The sequence below is a fragment of the Haliotis cracherodii genome, unplaced genomic scaffold (genome assembly GCF_022045235.1).
Source record: "Haliotis cracherodii isolate W230 unplaced genomic scaffold, xgHalCrac1.p SCAF_2, whole genome shotgun sequence".
Classification (NCBI taxonomy): domain Eukaryota; kingdom Metazoa; phylum Mollusca; class Gastropoda; order Lepetellida; family Haliotidae; genus Haliotis; species Haliotis cracherodii.
Window position 1 is genome coordinate 11,322,802 of NW_027266275.1, and position 14,823 is coordinate 11,337,624.

Here is a 14,823-nt window from a genome sequence, read left to right on the forward strand (position 1 = left end):
CTATAAATGAATGATAAACCATTTTCGTGACTACATGTGCACTGGCGGATTATACATGTGTAATAATAGATATCTCTTTAACAATTTCACAACAATAAGGATATAAAGAGGATGACTCTTTTCCATATTCATAAGAAATGTCGGCAAAAAGCTGATTCGATTTTTCATGAGCATGTGTTTTTGAACCACCATCAAATAGCGATGATACCAGGTGTCTGCAAAGGTGAGCGTATCCTGCTCCATCAGTAGCATACTATTCTGAAGAACTTTTTTGTCTTAAACATCGTGAAAACAATTATCATCTTTATAAAAGTGTCGAAATAATGCTATTATGCTTTTATTACAATTGATATTTATTGGAATTAATGATAAACATGAAGAAACAAGTAGCTTTTGCATGCACAATGGAATTAAAATAGATCACAGTTTCATTGCCATAACATTGTCATCCATCTTGATAGATAATCTTTTCAATAAACAGTTTAAAACCAACTGTTAAACTTCTTATCTTACCCTTGTAATGCTCTCTCGCCGAAGAAGTCTCCCCTTTGTAAATACCTAATGATTTGCTCAGAACCCGCTTTGGAGTTCTTTTTGGTAACTTTCACCTGTAGGATAATTAGAAGGAATTACGAAATATGAAAATTGAAGCGAGCAGACACGAACAGAAATCGTTCATTTGTTTAGCTGTACATATTAAGGGTTTTATATGAACTTTATTCGTGGTGTTAAATTCCTTAACACATATCTTACCTTTCCCCTTGCAATGATGAAAAATGTGTCCCCTCTTGCACCTTGTCTGATAATGAAATCCCCCTGACCGTAATGGGCCTGGTAAGAGAGAAAGAAATGCATTTGTTTTAGTTAACGTTATAAGAACACACAGACCATAACAGAATCGCCCACCATCTAAATCTGCATGTATGTGTGTACATGTTAGGTAGCGTCCATAAAACATACATCACATAAACATTACATGTTATAAAGAAACATTATTTAAAGGTTGAAGATAATTATGAAAGATACAATGTATATCATATCCATTTATAAACTCGTGAAACTATTAACTCATTACAACATTACTATATAAGATAATAAAGTCACACATTCAGCTTCAGCACAGCATGGCATAGAAGATCATGTTAACTTTTTATATCGTCATTCGCAAAAGCTCGTCCTCCATTACAAAACGACTGACTGAGTAATTCCTATTTAAACCGCAGGGCCAAGCCTCCTTAGCTTCACCACAAATTCTTATTTCATGAATGAACCTACCTCTTCTAATACATCAGCAATTTTACTAAGCGTTTCCTCTGGAAGGCCTTTAAACGTAGGTACACTGAAAGTAAATAAATAAACAGATAAGAACTCCATAAATATGTCAAAGAAAGGGGAACATGTTCCGCACCAGCCCCCCGCACCGCAGGAACACTATAATCAAAGAAGAGCAATGAAGAATGGAAAAAACAGATGGCGACATAAGTACGATTTGATTAAACTTTCTTTCAAAATACCATCCCTTTACCAGAATAACACCACCTGAAGAAAATTGAAGGGAAGATCAAAAGTTCGAAACTAAGTGAAATGAAAAGAAAGTGTCTTGCAATGCAAATAAACATCTTCAGGAAGTTTGATTAATGCAAACCAATTTTCTTTGTGGCCTTTCTACATCCGGAGTCTGTACATTGTTTGTTGTTAAGTGTTTAACAGTTGAGATGTAAGAGCCTGACGTTCAAAGAATGTGTTAATCTTCACTTTCTAAACCCGCCCAAGCAAAATGTTGTGATTTTTATATTACATGTTTCGTTTCATTGCAAAAAGAAGAGTTTTGCTTGAAAATATTGCAGTAGATAAAGATGAAAGATGAAACATGAATTAATTAGTTTTATATGCCTGAGAGTGGCCGCAATAACGCTGATAATTAGACATCCTGAGAAATACAAGTTGCCCACACAGGTTACAACTTCAAAGGAATCAAAGCATCAGAAACACCAGTTAAACTATGTTGATTGGAACCGGATTACAAACCGTTTTTGTTCAAATGGAACAATAATATATGTATAGTATTACAGTAAACTACAGTAATAACGATCTCAAAGGGACTGCTAATTGTAATTCGTTATAACCGTAGTTCGTTATAAGCATATGTACAATATATATACAGCAAATGGACCGGACGAAGAAATAGTTCGTTATATCCGTCAATTCGTTGTAAGCGTGTTCGTTACAAACGTAGTTTACTTAATATGACAATATGTAATGCCAATCAAACAGGTAGAAACACTAACACACGAGAGAAAAACATCTCAAAGTGCAATCTTCAAGAAAATGTCTAACAGAAAAACTCGGTATTGATATAAGAACTCTTGGACTATATTTAGTATGTTTATGGTGAATAATGCATCTGTACTCATTAGGATAGTTGAGTTCGTTTTCATTAGTAGAAAAGTGATGGTAACATAAATCACAGTTAATAAAATACTCTTATATCAGACAATACCGTATCGTGTATGCCAATGATGCATACATACATAACGCCTACATATGTGTATATTACATATAAGTTTATGGTAAGCACACTTGTACGTATTTAGCCATAACTATTAAATTTAACGAAGCTGCGAGACTATTTAAGCATATGTTATGAGGCGCTGAAAGCATGTAAAATATATATGCTCAGAACTCTGAATCCTTCGGAGTAAACAGAATTATTTTTTAGACACATGTTCCCAGCGGGAAGTCTCATCACTTAATCCTTGGCGAATTAAAGCCGAAATCACGAGCCTCTTATTCACTCACTTACCTTAATTGCACAGGTAATGAAAGAGGAGTCTTGTTATAACTCAGGCCTTATTTTCACAAAATGTGCGCGTGCATTGCTTTTCTTTGATAATTAAACGTCAAATTCTTCTGAGATTTTGCAATATAAAATCCGAATTTGGAAAAATGATTCCATCTGAACTAGAATGCGTTTGATGTTTATTTTTTTGTCGGCTTCGCATCTTTTCCAGGATAAAGTTCCTAATCTATATAATCCATCACGAAGTCAACATGGCTAGATCAGGTCTTTTCCTTGGGTATGTTAAATATCATACTTCTCCTCACAATTATAGCCTGTATCATGTTTAAAATCAACGTGCGAGCTACATACTCGTGTTAGTTTAAGCAGTTGGTAAAGTGATAATAGGCATGTTGTTGACAATCTCCGATTGATAATTAACCACGAACAAGAATGTCATGTTCGAAAACAATTGTACAGGATTGCAAAGACCACCACGTACCTCCGCAAGAAGTCCATATGTTCCGAGTGTCTTAAGAGACCCGTCTTCATCATAATACTCTGGAAACATGCTCTGTCTATTGCCCATAGTCGACAGTTGTATAGGGCTGAAATACAAGATATAAATCTTAAATTGACGTAAATTGCACGGTACCCGAGAAGATCCGGGGTAGAATAGGTCTTCAGCAACCCACGCTTGCCGTTAAAGGCGACTGTGCTTGTCGATAGAGGCGACTTACGGGATCGGCTGAGCAGGCTCGCAGACTTGGTTGATGCATGCGCGCGTATCCCTATTGCGTAGATCGATGCTCATGATGCCAATCACTGGAATGTGTGGTCCAGATTCGATTATGTACAGACCGCCGTCATATAACTGGTATATTGCTGAGTGCCGCGTTAAACAACAAATATTCTGCACGGAGAACTTTGACACTGTTCTCACAAGTCACGAAATGTCGTGTCATAAATTATATCAGGACCAAGTTGGAAGACGTATAAGCATGTGTTCTACCATCAAGAAGCTATGGAATACTGTAAGGGACATTATGTATACTGAATTGAGTGATTGTTCAATGTGGATCCTCCACCATAATCCACGTACAAGTTCGATGGTGTCAATTAGGAGTGCAATGGTATTTTAACGGAACACATCGATACTACCTTTCGTTTTTAAGCCAATGCCTCCCTTTAATCAACCCTGTTGCACCTGTCCGACTCTCGTGATTTATGCGTCTAATAAGAAATGCGATGCCGGGGTTGAGACTTAATTAGAGAGAAGGAAGAATTACTGCGCCAAAACATTAGAATACGGAGTTACCACGTGGGCTTCAAGTATGCCTCCGAATGGTACATATTTTGTGCCACAGCTAAATTGAGTTCAGTTGATGCCGCTCATCGACATATCAAACATATGTTTGTATATTGCAGTGTAAATGTGCACATAAGAATAGAGGAGATAAAACCATTTCCATTATTATAAGAAATCTAAAAAATGTAAAAAAGACTTTACCAATCCGACTACATCATGAGCATGTTTTAGTGCATTACTTTCAAATAATGATGAAACCAGGTGTTTGCGAAAAGGTTAGCGTATCCTGCCCCACCGGCGGCACCGTCACAAACACATAAAAAGGCAAGTCAATTGTTCCATAAAAAAAACACGGGGACATATGGCACAAGTCAAAACAGGGAATTGCATCGGACATCATTTTTGTCACTGAGGCGTCCAATTTGGAAATGTCCTCCACTTGTCTCCCATAAACTTTTTGACTGCTTTACTGATGCCTTGAATGTTATAACCTTGATCAAACAACGTCAGTCAGAGTAACCACACATATATATTATATTTGTGTAAAAAGTCGTATCTTAACCACAGCGCGTTTCTGCCATCCGAAACATAAGTGTCAAAACGCGTGGGCTAGCGACTTATGTTCACCCAGCAGGGAATGGGTACCTGATATGCGAGGTGCATGTAAATAACACTCCAGCTACTGCAGACAGCTTGGGTTGAATACTCCCCAGGGAGATCAGAATGATAAGTGGAAACCAAACGGAACCACTGGTCGGGGAAAAATATGATTTGAGCAGATACTAGTATCTGGATTAGTGCGGAATATAAATGTACATTTTATTATAATAATAATAATGTTCATTAGATTCATCATTATATGTAATCCGCGCGTATGATATGCTTTAATACAGAGACAAATGAAAACCACATTTTATAAACATTGCGGTGGTATGGATTGCAAATGCTCTTTCGTAATAGGGGCCTTAGACAAGGTGACCGTCGTACACCGGTGGTTTCGCCTTGTAGAGTCTGTGTATTCAGCCATTTATTACAGATAATATTACATTGTCCTTCACAGCAGCCGCTGGTGTAGTTAGGTTTCCCATATTACTGTCACTGACAACCATGGGAAAACTGCTGTGATGAAGTATGTGGATTCCGTGTTTATTACACAAATGCTGACATGTCGAGAGGCAATGATAAATTGTCTTTGAAGGCATTTCATACTTTATATTCTTTCCGAGATTAACGTTACGTAGTCATATGTTACTTATTTATTACACACGCCTGAAAATATGTCACACACATATGATATCAGAAGATAGTTATTTTAAGGTAATGATGTGTATGGCCTTATTGCGAAACCAAGTTTATGGGATTATGTTAGTTGATGTCTTGTCCATAATTATCACGCACAGTCAGCCTCTGCAGCCCGATGTAATAGCTTACACAGCGACGAAACGCTTATTCGAATGAGGCTGTCTAACTTTGTCTTCTTTTACTGGATATTTCACATACAATGCTGCGTCGCGACTTCTATCTTGTGAGACATTCGACAAAATTGATTTGAAATGTTTCTATTATCATATGATCCAAATTTAGCATATACTTTAGTCAGCACAAGGTGAAAGTACTCGCTTAATATTTTTTTTATATCTTATACGAAGTTATACATGTAGCAATGGCTCATCGACATTTAGCATATAATTTAGTCAGTATATATATACATATATATATATATATATATACATATATATATATATATATATATATATATATATATATATATATATATATATATATATATTCGTTAATTAAAAAATAAAATATAAGAAAGGTACTTTCACATAGTACCGACTAATTTGATTAAATAATATGCTAAATGTCGATTATATATATCAATAGCAACACAATCGCATCATAATACAGCGTCACGCAAACGTACCAAATGTACACACAGAAGTTCTATTTCAAATTCGTCAACGTAATCTGGAACTGTTAACACCATACACGTCATCAGTGGATGATGTATACGATTGAACTGGGGCCTGGGGCCTGGGGCCTGGGGCCTGTACTTGATGGAAACATATCGGTATCCACGGGTTTGTTGAATATATCTGGAGCAGAATCACGCCACTGATCTGCCGACAACGCATGGACAACTGAATGATAAGAGGAACGATACAGTAGACACGTGCTTAAATCAAGTCATACACTTGTTTTTAGCAACACAAACATTAGCCCACGTCACGACGTCGAACAGACCGTGTTATGTCAACATAATCATCTGGTGCTAAGTGAACAAACAGTACATGACATAATCCCAACATAAATGTAAGAACCCAACTATTTACAGTTCCGGTGGACCAATACTTAGTATTTAATCCCAGTGAAATATTCTATTTGACAAAAGGGGTCATGGTCATAATGAAACATCATGGTCTTGGTCTGACTGGACTATTTTGAAGACCATGGGTGCACCTCTTTGCAACATTCAAGGCTTTAGTAAAGCTTTTAAAACGTTTTAGACATGTGGAGAGCATTTCTAAATTTGACCCATCAATGACACAAATGATGCGCGACTTTGACTTGTACCATATGTTTCCATGTGTTTTTTTTCGTGGTGAACAATTGACTTGTCCTTGCATGTGTTTGTGACATCGATGGGGCAGGAAAGGCTCACCTTTTCGCGAACACCTGGTATCACCACAAAGTAATAGTGATTCATAAACACGTGCTCATAATATTGGAATCGTATGATGGCTTTGAGTAGATATTTCTTACGCTTATTGAATTATTTGTCACTTTGATTTTATTCGCAAACTTGTTTAACATGTATTGTCCCTGTATGTCCCGAGAGAACGCAAATGTATTATGAGACTGGCTTTCCAAATGAATGCATAACCGCATAAAGTAATTAATGAACAATACGACCGTCCATTTGCCAACGGAGTATACGCCTAATAGTATTTCCGTCAAATGGATGTTTATGTCCTAAATCTTCGACATCAACCTTATTGCGAAATATATCAATAGTAGAAAACAATTACATTTCCCCTACGTGAGTCCTAACGAGATGGATTTGGAGTAACTCACTGCCTGAACCTGGTCAGATCAATTCTTGTTACATTTGTCCTCTGTTAGGGGATAATGAACAGTAAACTCAGAATGACTCTCCGATAAGACGTTGAGCCGCATTAACGTTAACGTATGACCGTTCGGGATTTGGGTTTTGGCTTCTATTATCATATGAATGTGTCCAGCAATCAAGCTGACTGGCATACTTGCGTACAGAGCATGCTGAGTTTGTACAGGAGGGATGCACGACTCTAAAACTAAAATTTAAGATAAGGTTTGGGAAATAATTATGATAAACGAATAATTGTCATTCTCAAGTCATGTATGTTTATCATCGGTGTTAGTCAAGAACGCTTGGGTGTGTCGGTATTCATTCCAAATGGACTCCATTAAATACTGAATTAAATTCCTGTAAAGGGACAACGAAGTTCAGCGTGTTTTACATAGGCAAATCGTAAGCTATATTGATTCTGCAATAATACGGATATCCAAAATCCCTTATAAGACCTGCAAATGACACTGTTCCGCCAAAGGCCACTACGGTTACCTCATTACAATATGAACTCTCAATCTCCAGTTTGGCGTAATTGATTAATCGACGAGGCACAGAGCTTTTTCGTAGATTCAATTGATATCGATGTCATGGCGAGTATGATGAGCTAATTAGGGGCTGACTATTTGATATTTCTGGGGGGATGCTAAATAAAATAATCTGTCCTCAGGTTTTGCTAAATAGATAAATCATTCAACCATAATCCACGAACACAGATCTTACACAGATTTCCGGCCTCGCATTTCGCCGCGCTTCATACTCATTGTAGCTTGGAGTTATTAAATCATGTTTGGCTTAATTAAGCAAGACAGATATGCTCTGTAGCTGTGAAAACGGCTACTGGTCATGCAAGAATGTTTACAGAGGTCAGGTGATGGTCATCTTGTACATAAAAGAAAGTCGGTGTCGGATAATATCGGAGAAGCACGACACAGCGAGATACATTACCAATACAGTGGCGTCTGTATTGACGGTATTGCTACAGGTTCCAACATACAGCACTACAAACCACTGTACAGGTATCGAATTTAACCTGCGCAGTATTAGGCTGATCAATGTCTGAATGACATACGGAGACTGATCGTATTTGATATTTAATTGTGATATTATCATTAGAAAGTATTGAGTTTGAAACCTCATAGCTCAATACAGTATTTAGGTATCACATCGATGCATCAATTTTCTGTGTTATATATTATTTAAGTTAATACAGGATCATCTGCATATATTGGTTAAAGCATCGTTTCCAAATTATGAAAAGCCTAATTTATTATAGATCTCACGTCTTTGTCAAAAAATAGAATCATATCCTATGCTGATAATGTTCGCATATTCATATTCTACATATTCTATATTTGGCACAACATTAATTTCTCAACAATAGAAAAATCATAACTGTTTCTGGGGACAGTTGAAATATGTTTGGTTCCGGGTGCAACTGGTACTGTACGTTTGTGCATTCCAAGATAGGAACATACTCACAGTTGATACCAATTGCAATTTCATAACGCCCACAAAGTAATTATTAACAATCGCATTTCCACTATCCACTGATTCACGTCCTCCATCGTTGCCACCACTTTCCACTGATTCACGTCCTCCATCGTTGCCACCACTATTAACGTGCACAAAGCGACCTTAGCACTGCGCCGGTCTCATTTAGTGTTGAGTATGGGAGTTGCCGACTTTAGCGCTAAGATCGCTTTGTGCCCGTGTCTCAAGATCTTCATTTTAGTAGCCGCTTACAACAAACATGTGTTCTACTACGACATCTTCCGACCCTGAATGTACGTGGGGATCTATTCTCCGAACACCTATGCATGAATATATGGGGCGTTAAGAAAATATGGGGCGTTGATAACATATACCCATGCTCATAATTATAGGGGGGCACGGGTGGCCCAGTCGTCTAAGGCGCCGCGATTCGCTATGCAGAGTTGCGTCCCTTGGGCACGCCAGAAACCTATGATTGTGGTTTCGAATCCCGGTTCACCCCGATTATGTTTCTAGGTGTGTCAGCACCATACCCGTGCTCGTAGGTTTCACCGAAGTGGTAAACGTCTGAGACCTGCATCACATCGGGCTTTCCACCCACATTAAGCTGACACGCCGTGATATAACTGGAATACTGTTAAAAGCGGCGTTAAACCTCATTCACTCACTCATTCATAATTATAGTCACTGCTATACTAACACATATACCGAGGGGTTGACAGTAATTATGAGCATGAGTATATTCAGGAAAATAAGACTGAGGCACAGAAACCTACACCTGGAATTATGCGCTAATTAGTCTTTTTCAAAATAAGGAACAATCCGGAGGTTGGTGAGAATGTGGAGAAATAGTGATAGCATACCTTTAACTGTGGCTGTCCGTGTACAGTTGTACAGAATGGCCAGCTCTCCGAACACTTTCCCCGGTACCATTGTGCATAGTTTCTGGCCTTCTTTGGATACCTCCACCTTGCCATCTGGAACAAGATTAATCACAATGTAATTCACATAACGAGGTAAAGATTTCGAATGGGGAACCGACAACTGAACTGCTACTGCATATGTGCGCGACCCATTGTTTCTGAGCAACTTCTAACGTATCTGCTAGCCTAAAGCACAGGAGACAATGCAGCCATAGTTGAGATGAGAAAGTGGGAAAAATGTTAATTGTAATATTACATTACGTTGTTTTTTGCCTTTTCGCTGTTCAGCGCCACCTTCATCAATATTGCAACTGTAAGACGGCGCCATGTATGTAAATAATCGTGACCAGGCTATTCAGTGACTGATATTGTGAAGAACGACACACGGCGACGAGGTATGACACGCTATCAACCAAATCACCGAGTCAGACCATCCAGTCCGTGTAGTCGCTTACTACGACCAGGAATTCTGTTTATGGTTATTATTACCACCAGTCAGCTATATCACACACCCACACAGAGATGTGTATATGTAGAGAAAAAATCACTGATGATGAATAAACAATACCATATTATAAAGTGGTCAATTGTAACAAATGTTATATTTGGGATTTGGGAGTGTGGGTTCAAATTCCCCCACTCCCCGCAAAACAAAATACCCACCAAAATACTAGAATCTGTACTTGGTACACACACACACACACACACGCACGCACGCACGCACGCACGCACGCACGCACACACGCACGCAAGCACGCACGCACACACGCACGCAAGCACGCACACACACACACACACAGCGAGTTTATATCCCCGTTGTGACATCAATGGCTTATGTTTAATTGACGGTTGGGTGACTTTTCTATATATCTATCCATAATATCCTGATGTCTGCTCATCGTCATTGTTCTTGCCCGACTTGCCAATTTACAAAACGACAACCATTTCCTTCTGACAAACGCCTCAAAGCGTAATGCTGCGTGCAGGTAAGTTGAACATTTTCGTTCCTTCTGATCGTGTGACTAATCCCTAACAAATCGGCATACCAGATCACGCAGATTCCCTGTGCCTTTGATCCCTCAGGTCTTTAACCGAGCACAAACCAACTGTTTATTATCTCCTGGCTGAAGAACTGACAACCCGACATTCAAAGAGCTGAAGTCCTAGATTCCATAAGTTCTTCTTGATAATGAGAGATCTTCATTTGTTCAAAAGAAACATTGCAAAGTATCGACAAATGAGTAAAGGCAGAATTATCAATCAGAATTTACACACTGAGCGAACGTGGCTTTAGCGCGACTACATTCACAGCATTGTTAATGCGAACAGAGCATCTTCCTTCCAATGCAGACGTATGGATTCGCAGAAATATTCATATGACGGAAATTCTGTGACTGAGGTGCAATTGATGCATCCGATTAGAATATGTATTTGATTGGCAAATATAACACAGTTTCTTACCCTGCATCATAATGTATATTCGTTGTTAAATTGCAAGACATGAGACTTTAAGAAGACAAGGATTTATCGCAACGAAAGGGTTCAACGCTTAGAAAGCGTTTACACGAATACATATACACATGTTTCATATTCTGCGTCTTAATTATCCACATGCTTTGAGAAGCACTGATGCGATATTCTGCTAATTCGCCTTCACTTGACGGATATGAAAACTCACTTTGCCATATTAAATCCAGCCGACACCCTCAAGGGGTGTAAATTGACTTTGCACAACAATTCAGGTTCTAAGCAAAGGACGATATTAATAGTAAATGGGCGTCTGCAAGCCTTTGAAATGCGTAACTGTTTAAACAGTGACGTAAGAACGGTTTTAAAATGTGGCAGCGATTTGTAAAGAAGATGTATTCCTAAGTTTTATGGGATGGTCTGCTTGATTAACACAGGTGGAAAATGAGAGAAGCGGTTTTGCTTGTCATCAGCATTTGGTACATTAAAAGAGTCTCTATCCTTTGAGCTAGCCCCATGTGCGCGTACATAATCCAGTGTTATATGTTGCTGCTACCTGTAGTGTTAATAGGAAGTGTTTGCCTAGCTCAGATTGATTTCTAGAGTCAGGGTAAATGGGAGAGGAAATGAGTGAGTGAGTGAGTGAGTGAGTGAGTGGTTGGGTGGGTGGGTGAGTTTTGGGTGAAAGGGTGAGTGAGTGAGTGAGTGAGTGAGTGAGTGAGTGAGTGAGTATGGCTTTACGCCGCTTTTAGCAATATTCCAGCAATATCACGGCGGGGGACACCACAAATGGGCTTCACACATTGTACCCATGTCGGGAATCGAACCCGGGTCTTCGGCGTGACGAGCGAACGCTTTAACCACTAGGCTCCCCGACCGCCCCGGGAGAGGAAATGAACTCAAAGAAATTACCAGAATGTACAACGCCCGGTGACTACCTGAAGCGTCGATACCAACTCTAAATGTACTCGAGGTAGAAAGTCGACATATTTTCCCTTCTTTTGTACTGAACGTATACACAATGGTAAATCATGTAGACTTGTAATCTGTATTTATGGTCATAAGGGAAGTCATGGTACATTTTGTCTGCGATTAATTGCACCTATCTACTTATCATTGTTTTTCCTGTCCTTATAACACGTAAATGTTCACCGTTAACATGTAGTGAACATTCATTGATGTATTTGGAATGAATACACACATATATTTAAGCGCGCATCGGTAAACACACACACTGCACTGTCACCCATCCATATCTGCTATTGATGAATCCCATTCCATCCCATATAAAGGTGGCGTAGTACGCACTAAAAACATTCTCACTTGTTACAATGATGTGCTAGAGGCATTAGGCACCACGTGGAGGTTGGCCGAGAACCATTTGGTGTAATATGATGGTCTAGCACCACGGCTCATCAGTCTGACCATGATGGCTATTGGCGTCAGTAGGGAGCAAAAGGTGATGGTTGTTTTGTGCGAGCGTTCCTTAATACAGGGAATGTTAACTGGCTTGCCAGGTATGTCGGAAGGTCGTTATCATATACAGGGGCAATTGGGAAGTGATTATACGGCTGAGATAGGCAAGATAGAACAGTATCATGCTGCGTGAGGGTCATGCAGCTCTACCAGTTGGAGAAATGCTTCAGCACGATTTGTGCATGTTCACTGAACAGAGGTCTGCATGTGATGGAATGTAATGTGTCTTAGACAGAACAAAATATCAACGTAGTTTCAATGTAAAGCGTAAACGTTCCACAAAAAATGCAAGCTTAACATACCATTTATTATGTAAATTTGTAACTATTGCAACAGATTATCGCTGCTTTATATATCAGACACAAGTTAAAGGTATCAGGAAGCGCTCCTGCATGATATCTATAATACAGCCCCCGACATCAGTACAACATGTTAAACTATGTATGACAGTAAGACAAACATTCAGCGGTCTTGTGGTAAGTTAAGAAGTAAATACAAGAATAATGAACAAATGTTATTGAATTTATGAACTTTTCATTTTAATATATATACGTAACAGAACAAGTTGAAACCTTAGGTTATGGCCTACCTTCCATGACATATACGAGATTGCCCATGTCGCCCTCCTTGATAATAGTGCTGTCCTTGGAGTATTCCACTGGATACATGCAGTCCACGATCTCCCGGATCTGGGACATTTCCAGATTCTTCATGAAATCATTGTCCAGGATTGCCTGCTTTATTAACTCCCGAGAACTGAAAGCAGATAACGGTGTTGGTAAATGGAATGCAAATGGATTGGTGCTGACTCTACTACATGTATGTATAGCTACCACACTCAACCATACGCCTACTTATAGAATAACCTACCGTCAAGAAATACTAATGTTTTCTATGGTTAATGTGTGTTAAATCCTATTGTATTGGCGTAAACTTGTAGATCGTGTGTGAATCGGTGAGGAACGAGATATTCTGAAGTACAGTAAACTACGGTTATAACGAACTCAAAGGGACCACTAATTTTAGTTCGTAATAACCGTAGTTCGTTATAAGCATAAATACAGCATATACACAACAAAAGTTCGTTAAATCGTTCAGTTCGTTATAAGCGTGTCCGTTATACACGTAGTTTACTGTAAATCAACCAGGTCATGGCTGAAATTGTTCTTTACAGATGGTCATCAGTAAACGTACTAGCGTACCATGTCGCCATTGTGTCCACCCATCCGCGTTTCACCTTAAACAGATGATTCATTTTGACCCAAAGCTTAATGATATGAATACCATTAGGGATCAACCATTTCATATTCGAGGTGGGGATCGGATTTTAGTTAGAAGCAGGTATATTTTAGGTCACTACTTCAAAGCACCCATGTTTTACTGTACAATGAACAGTCGAACACATTTGTTTCAGGATATCAAGAAGATCCAGCGAACATTTATGTATAAACCTCAGGACAAAATTTTCTTTTGTTATTCATATATCATTTTTGGAACAAGTACATGTTAATAAAATATCCACCACTGGCAGACGAAGCATCTGGCCAACGAGGAACTCGTATCTAAAAAATATACACCTGTTGTCCTCAATAAACAACAGGCGGTGCGCTCATTTCTGTAAGTCATGTTCATCCGCTCAGCTCTACGTTAGAATTCCGGTCTATTTTCATTTGTGTTAATAAATATGTATTCCTTATCGTGGGCGGATGTCGTTCTTCGTTTGATAAGCATTTGTAATCCTTTCAACCAATAAATACCCCTGTTCACCAAGCCACATTAAATCAAAAGTTGTGTCAGTCTGAAGATTACACTGGGAATACACTTTGATAATGTACCTAAGAGGCAAGCACGACCTTGAAACCACGTGCCAGACATCGTGTAAGCAAGTGTTACGTCTTCTTCAAATGATAAATTCGCTCTTCCGAACCATTCAGGGTAATTAGTGTCACTGCCTATCTTCAGTACTGCCCACAACTTCCAAGAACCTTCATTACAACAACTGCTCCTTTGTGCTGTGTTCATGAGATACCTATATGTGAGGATTGTTCTTAGGCATAATGAATCGGTGCAGGAGAACTGACGTGCATGGCAATCCTATAAATAGCTGTTTGAAAGTGTTTCAAAAGTATATCCTTCGTTACATTGGGAAATATAAAACGTCAACGCAAGAGAATAATCAGTCTCGATTATCTGCCGAAAGAGTTTTTGTTTGTTTGTTGTTGAACGCCACACTTAGTAATATTCCAGCTATGCAACGGCGGTC

At 38.9% G+C, this 14,823-nt stretch overlaps 1 protein-coding gene across 2 annotated transcripts in view; it reads right to left on the reverse strand.

Moving 5' to 3' along the window:
* The window catches only part of LOC139469769 (cGMP-dependent protein kinase 1-like), a 120,447-nt gene that overhangs the window by 29,470 nt on the left and 76,154 nt on the right, over positions 1-14,823 (reverse strand). For both annotated transcript variants that reach the window (XM_071252052.1, XM_071252051.1), the window contains 6 exons: positions 13,150-13,316; positions 9,558-9,671; positions 3,282-3,387; positions 1,276-1,339; positions 754-831; positions 514-608 (listed from right to left, as the gene is read on the reverse strand). In XM_071252052.1, coding sequence (XP_071108153.1) covers positions 514-608; positions 754-831; positions 1,276-1,339; positions 3,282-3,387; positions 9,558-9,671; positions 13,150-13,316 — 624 coding nt within the window. The remainder of the gene's footprint in view (positions 1-513; positions 609-753; positions 832-1,275; positions 1,340-3,281; positions 3,388-9,557; positions 9,672-13,149; positions 13,317-14,823) is intronic.